Consider the following 14,295-nt stretch of genomic DNA (forward strand, 5'->3'; position numbering starts at 1 on the left):
TCTATTAAACAAATTAAGCCGGACAACGTACTCTAATTTGCTTAAAGGTAAAATTTGACACAGCTTGAGAGATATCAGTTTCTGTCTCTCTCTGATATAGCGCTCTCTTCTTCTGTTTCATCTGCCTTCTTCATGTTATCACTTTATGAGAAATTTATCTGACGGTAACTAGGTTACCGTTTGAAACAAACCTGATTTCATTAATTGTTAAGTTTCTTACTAAAATTTAACGTGAAATGTCGATTTCTTTGGGTATCGTATTAAGGTTATATGTAGCTGAAGTGAAGGTCGTTTTCTGTAGATCATGACCGTCTCAGTCAACAGAAAGTGGAAGCTAAAGTTTGAAGATTGATGACTGAAGAAACTGGTAAAGTTGAAAGTTTGTTTTGTAATATGATTACGTAAAGGGAAGAATGAGTAAATTGAGAGAAGTTATCAAGTATGATTATCTGGAAAGGGAGGCGACATGCTTCGAGTTAAGGCAGAACTCCGCTAATAATATTTGCCGGTCTCGAAGCACGGTTCTTCTTCCAGTTCAGTGAATCAAATTCGTTTATCAGCAATTACAAGTAGAATGTTTCAGATGGGTTTATATCTCCAATTTGCTCTAATTTATTATCATCACCAGTGAGACAGATGTATGAGGTTTGTGTAGAAGGAAGATTGTAATATAATTACCAATATTATGATAAATTATAAGATATCTATTCAAACATTAAAGTTTATACTCAGGACAAACAAGTCATAATTTTCTCCACTTCTTCCGTACTAAGGATAGGCTAATGTCCCATTCGAATGATAATTGAATTGCTCCTCCCATCTCTTTGTTGGTCTATCTATGTCACTTCTTCCTGTAGGACCGTAATGACACTCACGCCAGGGCGAAAGTTCAGGGGTCATGCTGCATTTCAGATCCCCACAGCAGTGACCGAGTTCTATCCTTATGAATATTACACCGTGTAATCCGGTGAAAGTCAACCGATGTTTGGAGGGTTATATCGTCTCCATCATCAGGTTAGAAGAGTACGGAAAAAAAAGACCAGCATGAAGCAGACACCATAGGTTTGCTTTTTGCCCTGAAAATGGAGGTGATATTTTCCTCCTAACGTCAGGTGATTCTCCCAGCCCTGGACGGCGTTATATCCCTGAAGACAGAATTATTTCTACATATTCTTTCTGTTACTTTTGATACTGTATCGTTTCTTCTATATTTCTCGTTTATGGACATCCCTGTACTTCCGTACTCCCCATTTTGGATGTGAGAGCAGGTGGTACGCACAGTAGATTTTTACTTTAAGGGTTACAGTAAGCGTATAGAGTTCGTCCGTGCGAAAGAATACACGAACTACACAAACACAAACACAAACACAGAGTGCGTGGCAATCGCAATTCATTAACAGTTCTCATTGTTGCAGCCACAGTGGAGGGCCCGGCTCTGTGTCTGTGTGGATGAGTGCTCTGCTGGGAGGCCTATCCATGCTGGCAAAGGAGACTGGTATCACCGTAATGCTGGTCAATCTGACCTATGACCTCTACAGATCTTGGCACTTTATAAAAAGGTATATTAAGATTTCCTTGTATGAATACTCTTAATGTAGAAGTAATAATCTTAATAAGATTGTCGTCTTCTGGGGTACGACGCTGTATATGAGATTCCTTCGGGATTGCTTCCGAGACGTGGGGTTAGGAAAAGAATGTGTATAAACTTACCCTTAATAAATTTAATACTACTTACCTACCTACCTACCTACCTACCAACCAACCAACCAACCAACCAACCAACCTACCTACCTACCTACCTACCACTCGGCGCTACAGCCCTGGGTGAGCCTTGGCCTCCTCTACAACCAGTCTCCACAACCAGTGCGTGCTGCCATAGGAATAGACCCACGCATGATGAACCGAGGCTGGATGTTACCTTTCTGAACAAATTCCTTTTTACAGGATGAGGTTGTTAGCCTCATGCCTAACCCCCAACCTGGAGGACCAGGGTATCTCTCTTAGTCTGGACTGTACCCTTTGACCTTTCCGGCATGGGTGACCATACTGATAGTTAAACTACCGCCGGCATAGCTCTCCAGGTCACAGAGTCACGCAAGCTCCACAACCCGACAAGGTGGAGACATCTTTGGGGAAAAATTTAATACTACTTTCAGACATTATCATTTCTATCTGGATAGAAAAATGGAATTTGTTTAAAGATCGTTTTAGTACTATTAGCTTCCTTAAATTTAAATTTATTTTTCAAAAACTAAGGACAGGCAGATGCACAGCTTCCCTCCTACCACCACTGGAAAATATGGCCGTATGATATACTAATCAGGGTTTCGGTGAAATATTCTACTTCTCTCTTCATGATAGTTTCGGGAATATAGAGACAACAGGTCACTCCAAAACGTTGATAACCATCTATCATACAACACGGTGTCAAACCCATAAGACTACAAATTAATATCCTACACTTTGGTACCAAGGGGGCACGCGGTAGCGTAGTTGGTTGAGGCAGTACGCTACAATCAGGAAGGTCGTGGGTTCGAGTCCCGATGAGGTGGATTTTTTCAACTGACCTAATCCTTCCAGCCGCACTATGGCCCTGGGGTCGACTCAGCCTCTAACAGAAATGAGTACCAGGAATCTTCCTGGGGGTAAAGGTCGACCGGCGCTTAAGGCTGAAAACCTTACCGCCATCTGTGAGCCGAGTGTCTAGAGAAAATATGGGAGCCTCGACCTCTCACAAACCTATGGAACTTCACGGTCTGTTACAGGGACAGCTTTCGTACCAACAATTCTATACAATTCTGAAAGGAAGAAATTACATTTCAGTTGCTGATGTTTAGTTAAACTGTGTTTTCCACACAAGTGCCGCCCCCCAATGCATAATCCTTCGTTACTGCAGGGTGGAGACCAGTCATTATCAGATGAATACATTTCAACAGAATCGTGCACACAGTATGTAGTTTCAACACAGTCATATCCCTAATCTATTCAATTAATGAAATTGCTGTATCTAACAGGCTATTTCAACATGTCTCCAGCATATGTCTTCGCGTGGAACAAAGTTAATACTTTTGTTGAAGAAATTTTCTGTTATAATTAATGACATTCTTAAAATTAATATTCGAGAGCCTTTAAAGAATTTGAAAAAAGCCGTCTTCTGGGATATGTCGCCGTGTAGATATTGAATTAACCGACGTTTCGGAGGGATGTATCGCCTCCATCTTCAGCGTGGAAGAAAAATCTGCGAGCGAGGTTCCTATAATTTCATTACCACGAGCATTATAATTTTAAGTAGCACAGATTAAATCGTTCCGTCCTTCTTCTTACCGGATGCTCCTTATTTCTTCGTCAGTTTCGTTGATAGAAATTGTTCTTTTTTTCGGATATATCTCAAACGCCCTTTATATACATTTTGGCTCTTTATTTCGACAAATTTTTCATGTTATATCCATATTTTTCAGTCAGTCCAATTACTTACATGCCTCATCATTTTACTTTCTCACCACAGCTCCAGATCCTCAGCGTAATCGAGTGGGTAACCTAACTTTCAGGATACCTCGAGCTCAGATCTCTGTCCAAGGACCGGACCAACCGAGTACTTGCTAATCCTTTTCTGTCTCCACATGCAAATATTGTGTTAATATCTTAAATTAGACGATATCCCCTTCTTGCATGCCCGTTTCAATTCTTTATTAAAAAAGAATTAAAGCTTTCGGAGCTATAGGTACGTAATTGTATGAAATCTGTCACAAAGCCCGTTCGCTTAGTGGGGGGTGGAGTCCAACTGGGTCCACTCGGCACGGCGGCCAGTGATTGGCCTATTGTACCTGCCCCGGGTGATTATGATGATGGAGAACTTGGTGCAATGAAGATTGGTAGAGGAAACCGAAGTACTCTTAGAAAACCCACCCCAGCGCCACTTTGTCCACCACAAATCCCACTTGACCAGACCCGGGATCGAATCCGGGCCGCCGCGGTGGGAAGCCAGCGACTAACCGCTTGACCTATGGCGCGGCCAATAACAAAACCCGTTGTTGTGGCAGGAATATTTGTAGATTCTGAAGGGTTCTGACGATGGTGTAAAACACACAGAACTACTGGTATTTTGGACTTTTCCCATCGTCCGGTATTCTAGAAAGTAGAAAATACGACGTTTCGGAAACTGGATCTGTTTCCGTCCTCATGTGAGGGGCGGAGACATCTACTCATTTGGGCCCCTTAGAAGGAGCTAATCTCAACCACTGGTTAGAAGTCCAAAACCCAGTAATTATGTAGGAATATTTGTGACTTATTTGCGGGAAGTTCTATTTTCGAATCTCGGCTAGGGCACCGGCTGTACAGAGTGGGGTGTTTCGTAGTATTCCTCAGTCCATCCAGGCAAATTATTGAATAGAATGTCGATTAGGATGTGATTGCTTCTTCGAAATCCTTTCCAATTAATCATCCCTCATCATATCACGTGACGCTGTAGTGTCGACACTAAAAGTATGCTTAAGTAACTCACAAAAGACTGAGAACATTGCCAAATTAACTGCTGAAAGTAAAAATGTAAACAAGATATTAAAAAGTTTGTGACGAAGGTACATTGGTTCAAATATTATATTTTTTGACATTATCCATCGTCTTGTCTCTGTCTGAAAACACCGGCCTGTTTATTTTTCAAAACACAAAATTTTGGAGACTTGATTTTTCTCCGTCTTCAGGTAAAACCTGAAGGTGTTTTTATATAAAGACAGGACTAATGGTAATGTCCAGATACATGTTTGTAATGAAAATATGGTCGTAGTGGTAATAGTGTTTATGGTGGTAGCAGTAGTAGTAGTAGTAGTAGTAGTAGTAGTAGTAGTGGTAGTGGTAGTGGTAGTGGTAGTGGTAGTGGTAGTGGTAGTGGTAGTAGTAGCGGCGGCAGTAATATGGTAGGAGACCACTGTGAAGATCAAAACTTAGGTGGGTGAACAATATTAAAATGGATCTTAGACATATAGGATCGGATGGTAAGGACTGGTTTGGTCTGGCTTAGGATAGGGACCGCTGGAGGCTCTTGTGAACACAGTAATGAACCTTCGGGTTCCATAAAATGCTGGGAAATTCTTGAGTAGCTGCAGAATTGACGGCTCCTGAAGAAGGGCTCAGCTCCACGAGTAAGTATATTTGCTAAGGTAATGTGATTTAAAATTAATTCAACTTATATTCACTAAGATGATTACGGTCTTCTTCGACGTGACGACGTGTAGTTTTGTAGAAATGTAGCGAAGAAACCTCCATTTTCAAGATGCTGAAACATTGACACCTACCAAAAGCTACACATCATCACATTGCAAAACATACACACTTTCCTAGACACTACCATGTGAACATAAGTCTCATTTTGAGATGTGTACATTCGTACACATATGCAGTCTGTAGCCACCTGCTCACGCTGGTTCCTCGCTCGCGGACTTTTCTACCTTGAAGATGGTGGCGATATGTTCCTCCGAAACGTTGGTTCACACTAGATCTACACGGCGTCACATCCAAGAAAAAGGAATTCTTCTATTAGTCACCGCCATGAAAACCTGAAATCTTACAAATATTTGATGTTTTCACGTCTTATATTTGCAGTTCTGATATCAAGTGAACCAATTTCAGATTTATTAAATGCATGCACCAGAGTGTTTAAAATTAGTTCTGAGAAGGGCACGTAAACCGAGACATAGAAATAACTAAATTCCACGTAACGTGTGCCTTCCTTTTTCCTTTCAGGACTGTAGTTGAGGTCAGGTGGAACGAGGAGTCAGTCCACTTCTTCCGAAGAGCGGCCAAAGTGCTGATGTCTGTGAGTATTCATCATCTACTTTCGACTAGCTCTCTGGTCGTAGAACCCAAAGATTCAACACTGCTGATACGAAACTCCGGAATAAGGCACAGTCATGAATTGATTCTGTCTACGGACAGTACCATCATATGGGAGCTGAAGGAGTGAAATCCAGTAGAAATTCACCAGCATTCAGGAGCAACTGCCTCCAGTCCTCAGTGTGAAAAGGGTGAACTAAACAAGCAGGAAGCAAGTTGCCTCCTGCAGAATTCGGTGAATTTCTACAAGACTACACGGCATGACATCCAAGAAGATAGTAGTCATCATAGTCATCGCCATGAGAGCCTAAGATCCAAGGCGATTTCATGCATCACAAACCATCAAAAGATGTTTCTCTAAGATCTACTTTAATACTATTAGAAATTCCCTTCTTGGTACTAAATTCCGCGGTCAAGGAAGAGTCCTGCTTCATATTAAGTAGATATCGGGTTCAAGACTTTCCTCGGTAACATAAAAGATATCTTCCATGATTTTCCTCAGTCTTCTCAGTGTAAATACTGGGAAAGTAGTTCGAATAAGATCGAAACAACTTATTGTGGCGGTGACTCTGTAAACAGCGGCCGTTGCTAGGTAACGCTTGCAACAGTGGAATAACTGTGTTTTCTGTATTTTCCATGCCGAGATGTTATAACTGAGAGGTTTGGAGCTTAGTCAGGATAGTGAGTTCTGTACATACGTCTGTGAAGAGAGGACCTGAGCCGGTGCCGTTACCAGGAAACGTCTAATAACAGACTGAGAACACTAGACTGTGTGCTCTAGTGAAATGTAAAGTGTGGAAATAGCGATAGTGAAACAGTTATTTTTAAATGACCAATAGATCTAGTCACCAATCTGAACCACGCCAATAGTCACACATACCACTACGAGATTTTATGTGCATACTTTTAGAGGTAATTAATCACAGATTATTCTATCAATGGACATGTACGAGTATAATCGGAGCTACTGAAAGCATTGTTAAATAAGCGAGTGTTAAAAATTGGCAAAGGATGTAGAGACTGAGAGGGTCCAAAGTAAGTTTAAATCCATTTTTAAAATTTCTGAGAACCGTAATCGGCTTGAAGCACCAAGTTAACAAGATGGCAGAAGAAAAGAAATATCCTTTGGTCTTCCAATTGGTTTGTTTCCACTGAGGATTCCGTAACCACAACACGGGTATCGTGAGAAGAGGTGAAGTTAAGTACGGCAAATGAAGGGATAGCACTTATAGCTGTACTGAGGGAGTGAAGGGCGTAGGGGGACACATTCTAACGAAATCTCTTATTTAGTGGACTCGACGAAATGAACTTCTCGTTCTATTAAGATTATCCAGGGCTGAAACACGAATAATATATCAGTTGGTCCAGACCTCAAATATTGTCCTACGCTTAGATTACACCGCCTATGTGGTCTAGTGGTCAGAGTTCCTGGCTACAGACCCAGAGGTCCCGGGTTCAATTCCCGGGGCTACCAGATTTTCTAAGAAGTAGTGAGTCTGGAACGGGGTCCACTCAGCCTCGTGAGGATAATTGAGGAGCTACTTGAATGGTAAGTTACGGCTCCGGTCTAGAAAAACGAAATTAACGGTCGTGGGGATTCGTTGCGCTGACTACGCGATACCCTCTGTGCGCTAAAGTTGGCACTCACTTCGCCGAAAAGCGGCGGTCACTCGCACGGTATAGTTCGCTTGCGGACTAAAGCCACGGGATTTGTTTTTTAGGTTACATCAAGTGGTAATTAATCATGAGACACGTGACGGTTAGACAGTTGTGTATTTCGGAATGTTTACGTCTTCGCTTCGAAGCAAGTCTCTGTAGATGCTACTAATCTATGAATCTGTCATTCAAGTTGATGTGTTTTCATGTAGTTAAAAGTATCAGAGCGCATGGCGTCAAAATATTCTGAAAAGGAACTTTACGTTCTGAAAGAAGCTTTCAGGATGTCAGGCCATCTTTATGTGCCAAGATTTTGTGGGAAGCAGGTGCCAGCCATATGCCTCCCCTCCTGTTTCCACTAACATATCTCTCTTTCCTCTTGCAGCATACAGATCCTGTATTATTAGTCAATCATTGCACTGACAGACAGCTTGCCAATACCCTAGCCCACACACAAGGAATAGCCGCGTTCATTTCAGACACATAAGGAACGCTAAGTGTATCCGTCTTGGTGGCAGTATCATGCGCCTAGAATCTCAGATACGAACGTAATCCCATGGCTTTGCAATCTGTGATTATTGTGGAATAAGGGAAACAGCATATCATAAAACATTAACGCACGGAGGCATTTGTGTCATTTATTATGGATACTTTTATTTTTCCGACAACACAACCACCACCACCATCATCCTTGTTGTTGTTGTTGTTGTTGTAATGGAATTATAGGATGTATTCATCTTCATTATTGTCTAAATGATAGAATTTACCTTGTTTTATCTTTTGTTCGTGTGTATGTGTTTGTTATCTTTCATTCTTTGGCGCGTGTTTAATTTATAATTGACCTTTGGGCTGCATAGGAATTACGTAAATAAGTAAAGACTTGAATTATTATTATTATTATTATTGTTATTATTATTATCATCATTATCATTATTAGCATCTTACATTTTTTGCACGATGTAGCGTAGTTGGTTGAGGCACTGTGCTACAAGTCGAAAGGTCGCGGGTTCGGGTCCCGATAAGGTACTTTTTTCAATTTACCTAATCCTTCGAGCCGCACCTTGACCCTGGGGTCGACTGAGCCTCTAACAGAAATGAGTACCCGGAATCTTCCTGGGGGTAAAGGACGGACGGGCCATAAGGCTGACAGACTTACCGCCATCTGTCAGCGAGCTGTCTAAAGAAAATGAGGGAGTCTTGACCTCTCATAACACTATGGACCTTCACGGTCTCTTACAGGGATAGTTTTACCTTTTTACCTTTTTATATTTGTTAGTGTTTTGTTTGTGTTTTTCCCCGTCTTTACTCATGCTGACATTCTAATTGGCCTCTGGGCTGATAAATTCACGCTTAAATAAATAAGAATTGAATTGAAATATATTTTGACACTGCCACAATGAATTCCATTTTTGTATGCGTAAGCACGAAGTTTATCTTCCCTTATATTATTATATAGTCACATATTACTACGAACGATCTCAAGCAATTGGACTGGCCCTTCTAAATAAATAATTCTAATTTCAGGCCAAAGTTTTCACAGATAACCCCCTCCAATGATCAATTCTTAAACATCATATAAAGGCTTAATTGTACATGAACGCTTTCAACAATACAAAACTATTTACGACTAAGCCTGCAATGATGACGAGGCGTGGAATAATTTCACTGCCGCCTGGCGGTCCTATCCGTAACTACTCCATGACCTGCAGTTCGCAAGCGAATTATACCGACCGAGCGACGGCCGTTTGTCGGCGAAGTTAGTGCCAACTTTTGCGGATAGAGGGCGTCGCGTGGTCAGTGCAACGGTTCCCCACGGCCGTTACTCTTGGTTTTCTAGACCGGAGCCGCTATTTTTCCATTCAAGTAGCTCCTCAGTTATCCTAATGAGGTTGAATGGACCCTATTCCAGAACTGCTACTTCTCAGATACTCTGCTAGCGCCTGGAATCGAAGCCGGGACCTCTGGATCTGTGGCCATGAACTCTGACCACTAGACCACAGAGGCGGTCACTACTGACAATAATAGTTTTTACATAAAGGCGCAGTAAGGACAGAATTGCGAGTCTTAGGATTTTATATAGAAGGGTTATTAAAATGCAGTCAAATGTGATAGTTTCCACTTCTTGTGTTGGACTACATTTACAAAGATACTAGAAGAAGAAAAGAAGAAGAAGAAGGAGGAGGAAGAGGAGGAGGAGAGAAGGGACGAAAAGGGAAAGAAGGTTAAGTGTAAAATGATGATGGTGGTCGTGGTGGTTTTGAGTATGTTGATTGTAAAACAAGAAAGCACAGAAGAACACGGTTAAATACTTTTAACACTTTTATTGCGAGGCCTAGAATTATAGGGGGGTGATTATGCGAGAAATACCGTGAACAAGGGAGAAGAAGGGGCTAGAAATGTACGTTATGGTTCTGTATCAGGTTTCATCTGCAGAACTAAGGAAATCAATGAAGAATCCAGCCGTGAAATTCGTTTCAGAGAGCGACAGAGAGAGCCATACAAGCACGGGCCTCCTACCGGGGAAGGAGATAAATATGTAGTGAAATTTACCGTCCCGAAAGAAAAACAATAATGGAAGTAAGCAGAGCTCTAACGTCGTACTTTCTGCTCCATTCTTGCTTATCCAGAAGTAGACAACAGCGTGTTGCCGATAGGCTAGCGGGATGTTATTATTAGTTTACACCCAGTGCTACGAAATTTGGTAACAAGCGGCTCTAAACATAGTATGATCCATATGTCACGTGTATGAGGGTGACTATAGATGGGGTTTGGATTCATATTTATTCGGATTTATTGTACACTTGTACACAACTCATATCTACAAGTAACTGTAGCGTTATTGCTAATTCATGCTCTGCAATTCACTACAGCACACACTTAAATCTTCTCAGTCTACTGAGTCTTCACTCGTTGCCTGGTAACGGCTACAATAGCGGACGTTCCCCTTCCTCTCGACTCCCAAACTGTCCCCGTGCATCAGCTACCAGCTTCTCACAGCAACAGCTCTCAAGGACTGAACTCACTCACCAACCAACTCGCCACACCCACTGACTCCCAGGCCGGCGGCCATCTCACACCGTCTTCCTACTCTTCTCAATGCCGTCTGGAGACTCTCTTCTATTAGCAGCTGTCCGTCGTTATTTAGCATCGGCACGGACCGCACAGAGAACGCCGCTTCCAGCAGCTCTTCTGTTATTTCGTGCGAGTCTTTTGCGGCAGTTACCTAGCAATGGCCATTGTTTACAGAGCCATTACTTAGCAACAGCTGTTGATAGCTACTCATTTCGTGGTCGTTGCCTAGCAATAGGTCTACATGCCACACTATTGATGTCCTGTAATTGAAAGTCGTATTAGTTAATGAACTGCTTATAAAGCAAAATTGTCCCTGTGCTTAATTAATTAAGCACTATTCCATGAAGGCGTATGGGGGAGTGGATGTATAGATCCACATTTTCTTGACCTCGGCACTAGCTGGAGGTCAGTAATGTTACATGTCATATCGTTATTAATTCTAAATGTATTGTGTTAGACTAATTATGGTTTAAATAATATGTAATATTGTTAATCTGCCTTTAAACCTAAAGGCGATGTATAGCGCTTTTTCTATACGTAAATTGATACGAAGTTCCTGCTATATGGGATTTGTGGTGGACAAAGTGACATTGGGACAGTTTCTCTGCGCGCAGTTCGACATCTCCTGCCAATTCTCATATCCCCATCGACGCTGTGCAGTGTCAGTTCTGCCAAAATTCGTTAAATAAGAAAACTCAGAAAGAAATTCCATGTTATATCCTGAACAAATTACTTATGAACGAAACCGTACGTAACACAGGGAGTTCGTGTTATCCACTGGACAGAACATGCTAAATATTAAACGGGGGAACGAACGGAGAAAATTGTTTAAAAAAAAGTAGGGGAAGCATACACGGAAGGAAAGGGAATTAATTATCGAGAATTATGGGGTAGGGAAACGAGAAAGGCAGAGGAAGTGGCTGTACACGAGGAATTGCGAGTCTCATATTCAAGCCGAGATTACTAATTCTGTCGCGTAATCACAGACTTGTGCTTGCGGTGATTAACTCTCTCTCTCTCTCTCTCTCTCTCCACACATGCATCTTCTCCTGTGACGTCGTCTATTGTGTTAGAACACACCCTGTAGCTACGTGCTGTGTGCAGGTTAATTAACTCCTGTTGACAGATCTTGTTTGAGGAATTTCAATAGTAAGACACAGCGCTCCTGAACGTATGATGAAAGAGTAATGGCGGTTCACTGTTAAAGTAATTATGCTTCTTCTTCTTCTTCTTCTTCTTCTCCTTCACCCCCCCTTAGGAAAGGATTGCCGTGTATTGCAAACAAGAAGAGAATTTCAGTAAGGTAAAAGTTAAAGTTGTCCCTGTGCTTAACGAATTAATCATAACACCATGAAGGTGTATGGGGGAATGGACGTATAGATCCACATTTTCTTGACCTCGGCATTAGTTGAAGGTGAGTGGTCGGCTTCACGCTCTGGCTGCTTTATCCGCGGGGAAAGAGCACCCATTACTCATTTTATAGAAGGTTACGTGGACCCCAGAGCCAGTCTGAACGACGTGGAGAACAGAAAATTATTGATCCTATTAGGACTTGAACTGTCTTCGCTCGCTTGGAAACCGGGATCGCGGGTTCGAATCCCACTCAGGGCATGAATATTTAGTTCGTGTGTGAACGTTTTTCTGTGTTTGTGTACAGGTAGAGGCCTTGCGACGAGCTGATCACCCGCCCAAGGAGTCCTACCGAATGTGTAAGATCTAGAAAAACCGAAGTAAACGGAGAAGTTCATGGAGGTAGGCCTAGGCCCACAGGGGCTGTAGTGCCAAGGGAAAAAAATAATCCCTCCTACGTCTTCATGGCATGGTACCATGAAGTACCATGGAGTACCATGAATCTTGCTGGGGGTAAAGGGCGGCCGGCGCATATAACTGACAATCTCACCGCCACCTGAGACCCAATTTTGTAGAGAATGTGGGGGCCTCGACGTCTCACAATCCTGTGTGCCTCCATGACCTGTTATCAAGGATAGCTTTACCTTCTTTTACCTTTTACTTAAATAATAATGGTTCTTTTGCAGAATTTTATCGTCATACGTGTATTGCTGTCCTAGCTCTGTAAACAATGCTTCCTAACATTTCCAACATGTATTCCTGCAGGTATGGTCTGTGGTAGGTACTGACAGCAATGACCCCAGTACCTTAACAGCTGATTAATTTTATTCATTTTTTACTACTTCATATCAACTTAACTAATTTCATCCTAACTAGCTAACTGACAAGACCGCCACTGTGGTCTAGTGGTCAGAGATCCTGGCTGCAGATCCAAAGGTCCCGTGTTCGATTCCCGGCGCTACCAGATGTTCTGAGAAGCAGTGGGTCTGGAACGGGGTCCACTAAGCCTCCTGAGGATAAATGAGGAGCTATTTGAAGGAAATAACGGTTCCGGTCTAGAAAACGGATATTAACGGCCGTGGGGACCCGTTGCTCTGACCACGCGACACCCTTTATCTGCTAAAGATGTTACTAATTACGCCGACAAGCGGCGGTCGCTCGGTTGGTATAGTTCGCCTGCGGACTAGAAGCCACGGAGCTTTTAGGTTAAAAACGAATTAACTAAAAACAACCTGTTAAACCAATGACTCCCTTACTCATTTAGTTGTTCAAGAATTATTTAATCGAACAGTCTGGTGTAGAGGTAATGCTCAGTAATTATATCCGGTAGATTATCGGTTCGTATCTCAGCCGGACACCGACTGTAGTCACAGAAGTATTTCTTGGATTTCCTCAGTACAATCAAATTCTGGGATATTACTTCAATTAGGTTACTGTCTCTTCCTTCTAAATACATTCCTTCTATTTATTTATAAACGTCATAGCATTTGACGCTGTGCTGCATGAAGTACAGACTGTTTTAATAAAGTAAACCACAAAACATATTTACCTATCTGACTGATATTTAAGTAAGGCCTTGCACTTGTATTCGAGATATCTTAACTCCATGACAAAGAATTATTCAGAGTTTTCAAGAAATTTCTCGTTTTTTAGAGAGCAGGAAAATTCAGTATCTTCTGAAATGTGACTCCGTACAGTCCTGTAGAAGTTCATCCTTGTTTCGAAGGAATGTATGCTTCCTCCATCTTGAGGGTGGAATTATGAACCAGGCAAACAAGCAGCTCTCAGACTCCTTGTTGATTGCTTATCTGTACTGAAGATTGAAGCAGTATTTACCTCTGAAACATCTGTTAGCTACTAGCAATCTACACGTCGTTGCAATTCACAATGTAACGTTCTTCGTAGTCAGCGTCTTGAGAATCTAAAACTTAACAAAGCGTTATAATTTTATAACGAGCGTGAAGGCTTTCTTATAAATTTTTCATGTAAATAATTCTGCCTCGAAGTTTTTTTATAAATATTAAATTTACGTGAAGTAGCGTAGGGATGCTTCAAGTTTAGGATCTTTCTTTTAAAAACCAGTTCATTAAACTTTATTCCAGCGTCTGGAGGACTGGAGTACTGGAGTACTGTAATTTGCACGGCCACGCAAAGTGCCATTTCAGCTTAAATAATGAAGTGTGTAGGATAAAGTTGTTCTTGTGCTTAATAAGAAAAGAAGGTGTCTCGGGCCAAGTTGTCTTATTCTGACCGAAAGTCGCATACCATCGGTAGAAAGAGCACCACCCCCACCGCCAGTACAACTGCTGCTGCTGCTACTACTACTACTACTACTACTACTACTACTACTACTACCGCTGCCGCCGCCGCCGCCGCTGCTGCTACTAC

At 41.9% G+C, this 14,295-nt stretch overlaps 1 protein-coding gene across 4 annotated transcripts in view; it reads left to right on the forward strand.

Moving 5' to 3' along the window:
• LOC111874882 (protein O-mannosyl-transferase TMTC1) overlaps positions 1–14,295 on the forward strand; it is a 339,223-nt gene that overhangs the window by 209,071 nt on the left and 115,857 nt on the right. For 2 of the 4 annotated variants that reach the window (XM_023870740.2, XM_033755643.1), the window contains exons 4-5: positions 1,416–1,559; positions 5,740–5,812. In XM_023870740.2, coding sequence (XP_023726508.1) covers positions 1,416–1,559; positions 5,740–5,812 — 217 coding nt within the window. The remainder of the gene's footprint in view (positions 1–1,415; positions 1,560–5,739; positions 5,813–14,295) is intronic. The other 2 variants (XM_033755644.1, XM_033755642.1) reach the window with 1 other exon arrangement.

Source organism: Cryptotermes secundus, unplaced genomic scaffold (genome assembly GCF_002891405.2).
Source record: "Cryptotermes secundus unplaced genomic scaffold, Csec_1.0 scaffold160, whole genome shotgun sequence".
NCBI classification, from domain to species: domain Eukaryota; kingdom Metazoa; phylum Arthropoda; class Insecta; order Blattodea; family Kalotermitidae; genus Cryptotermes; species Cryptotermes secundus.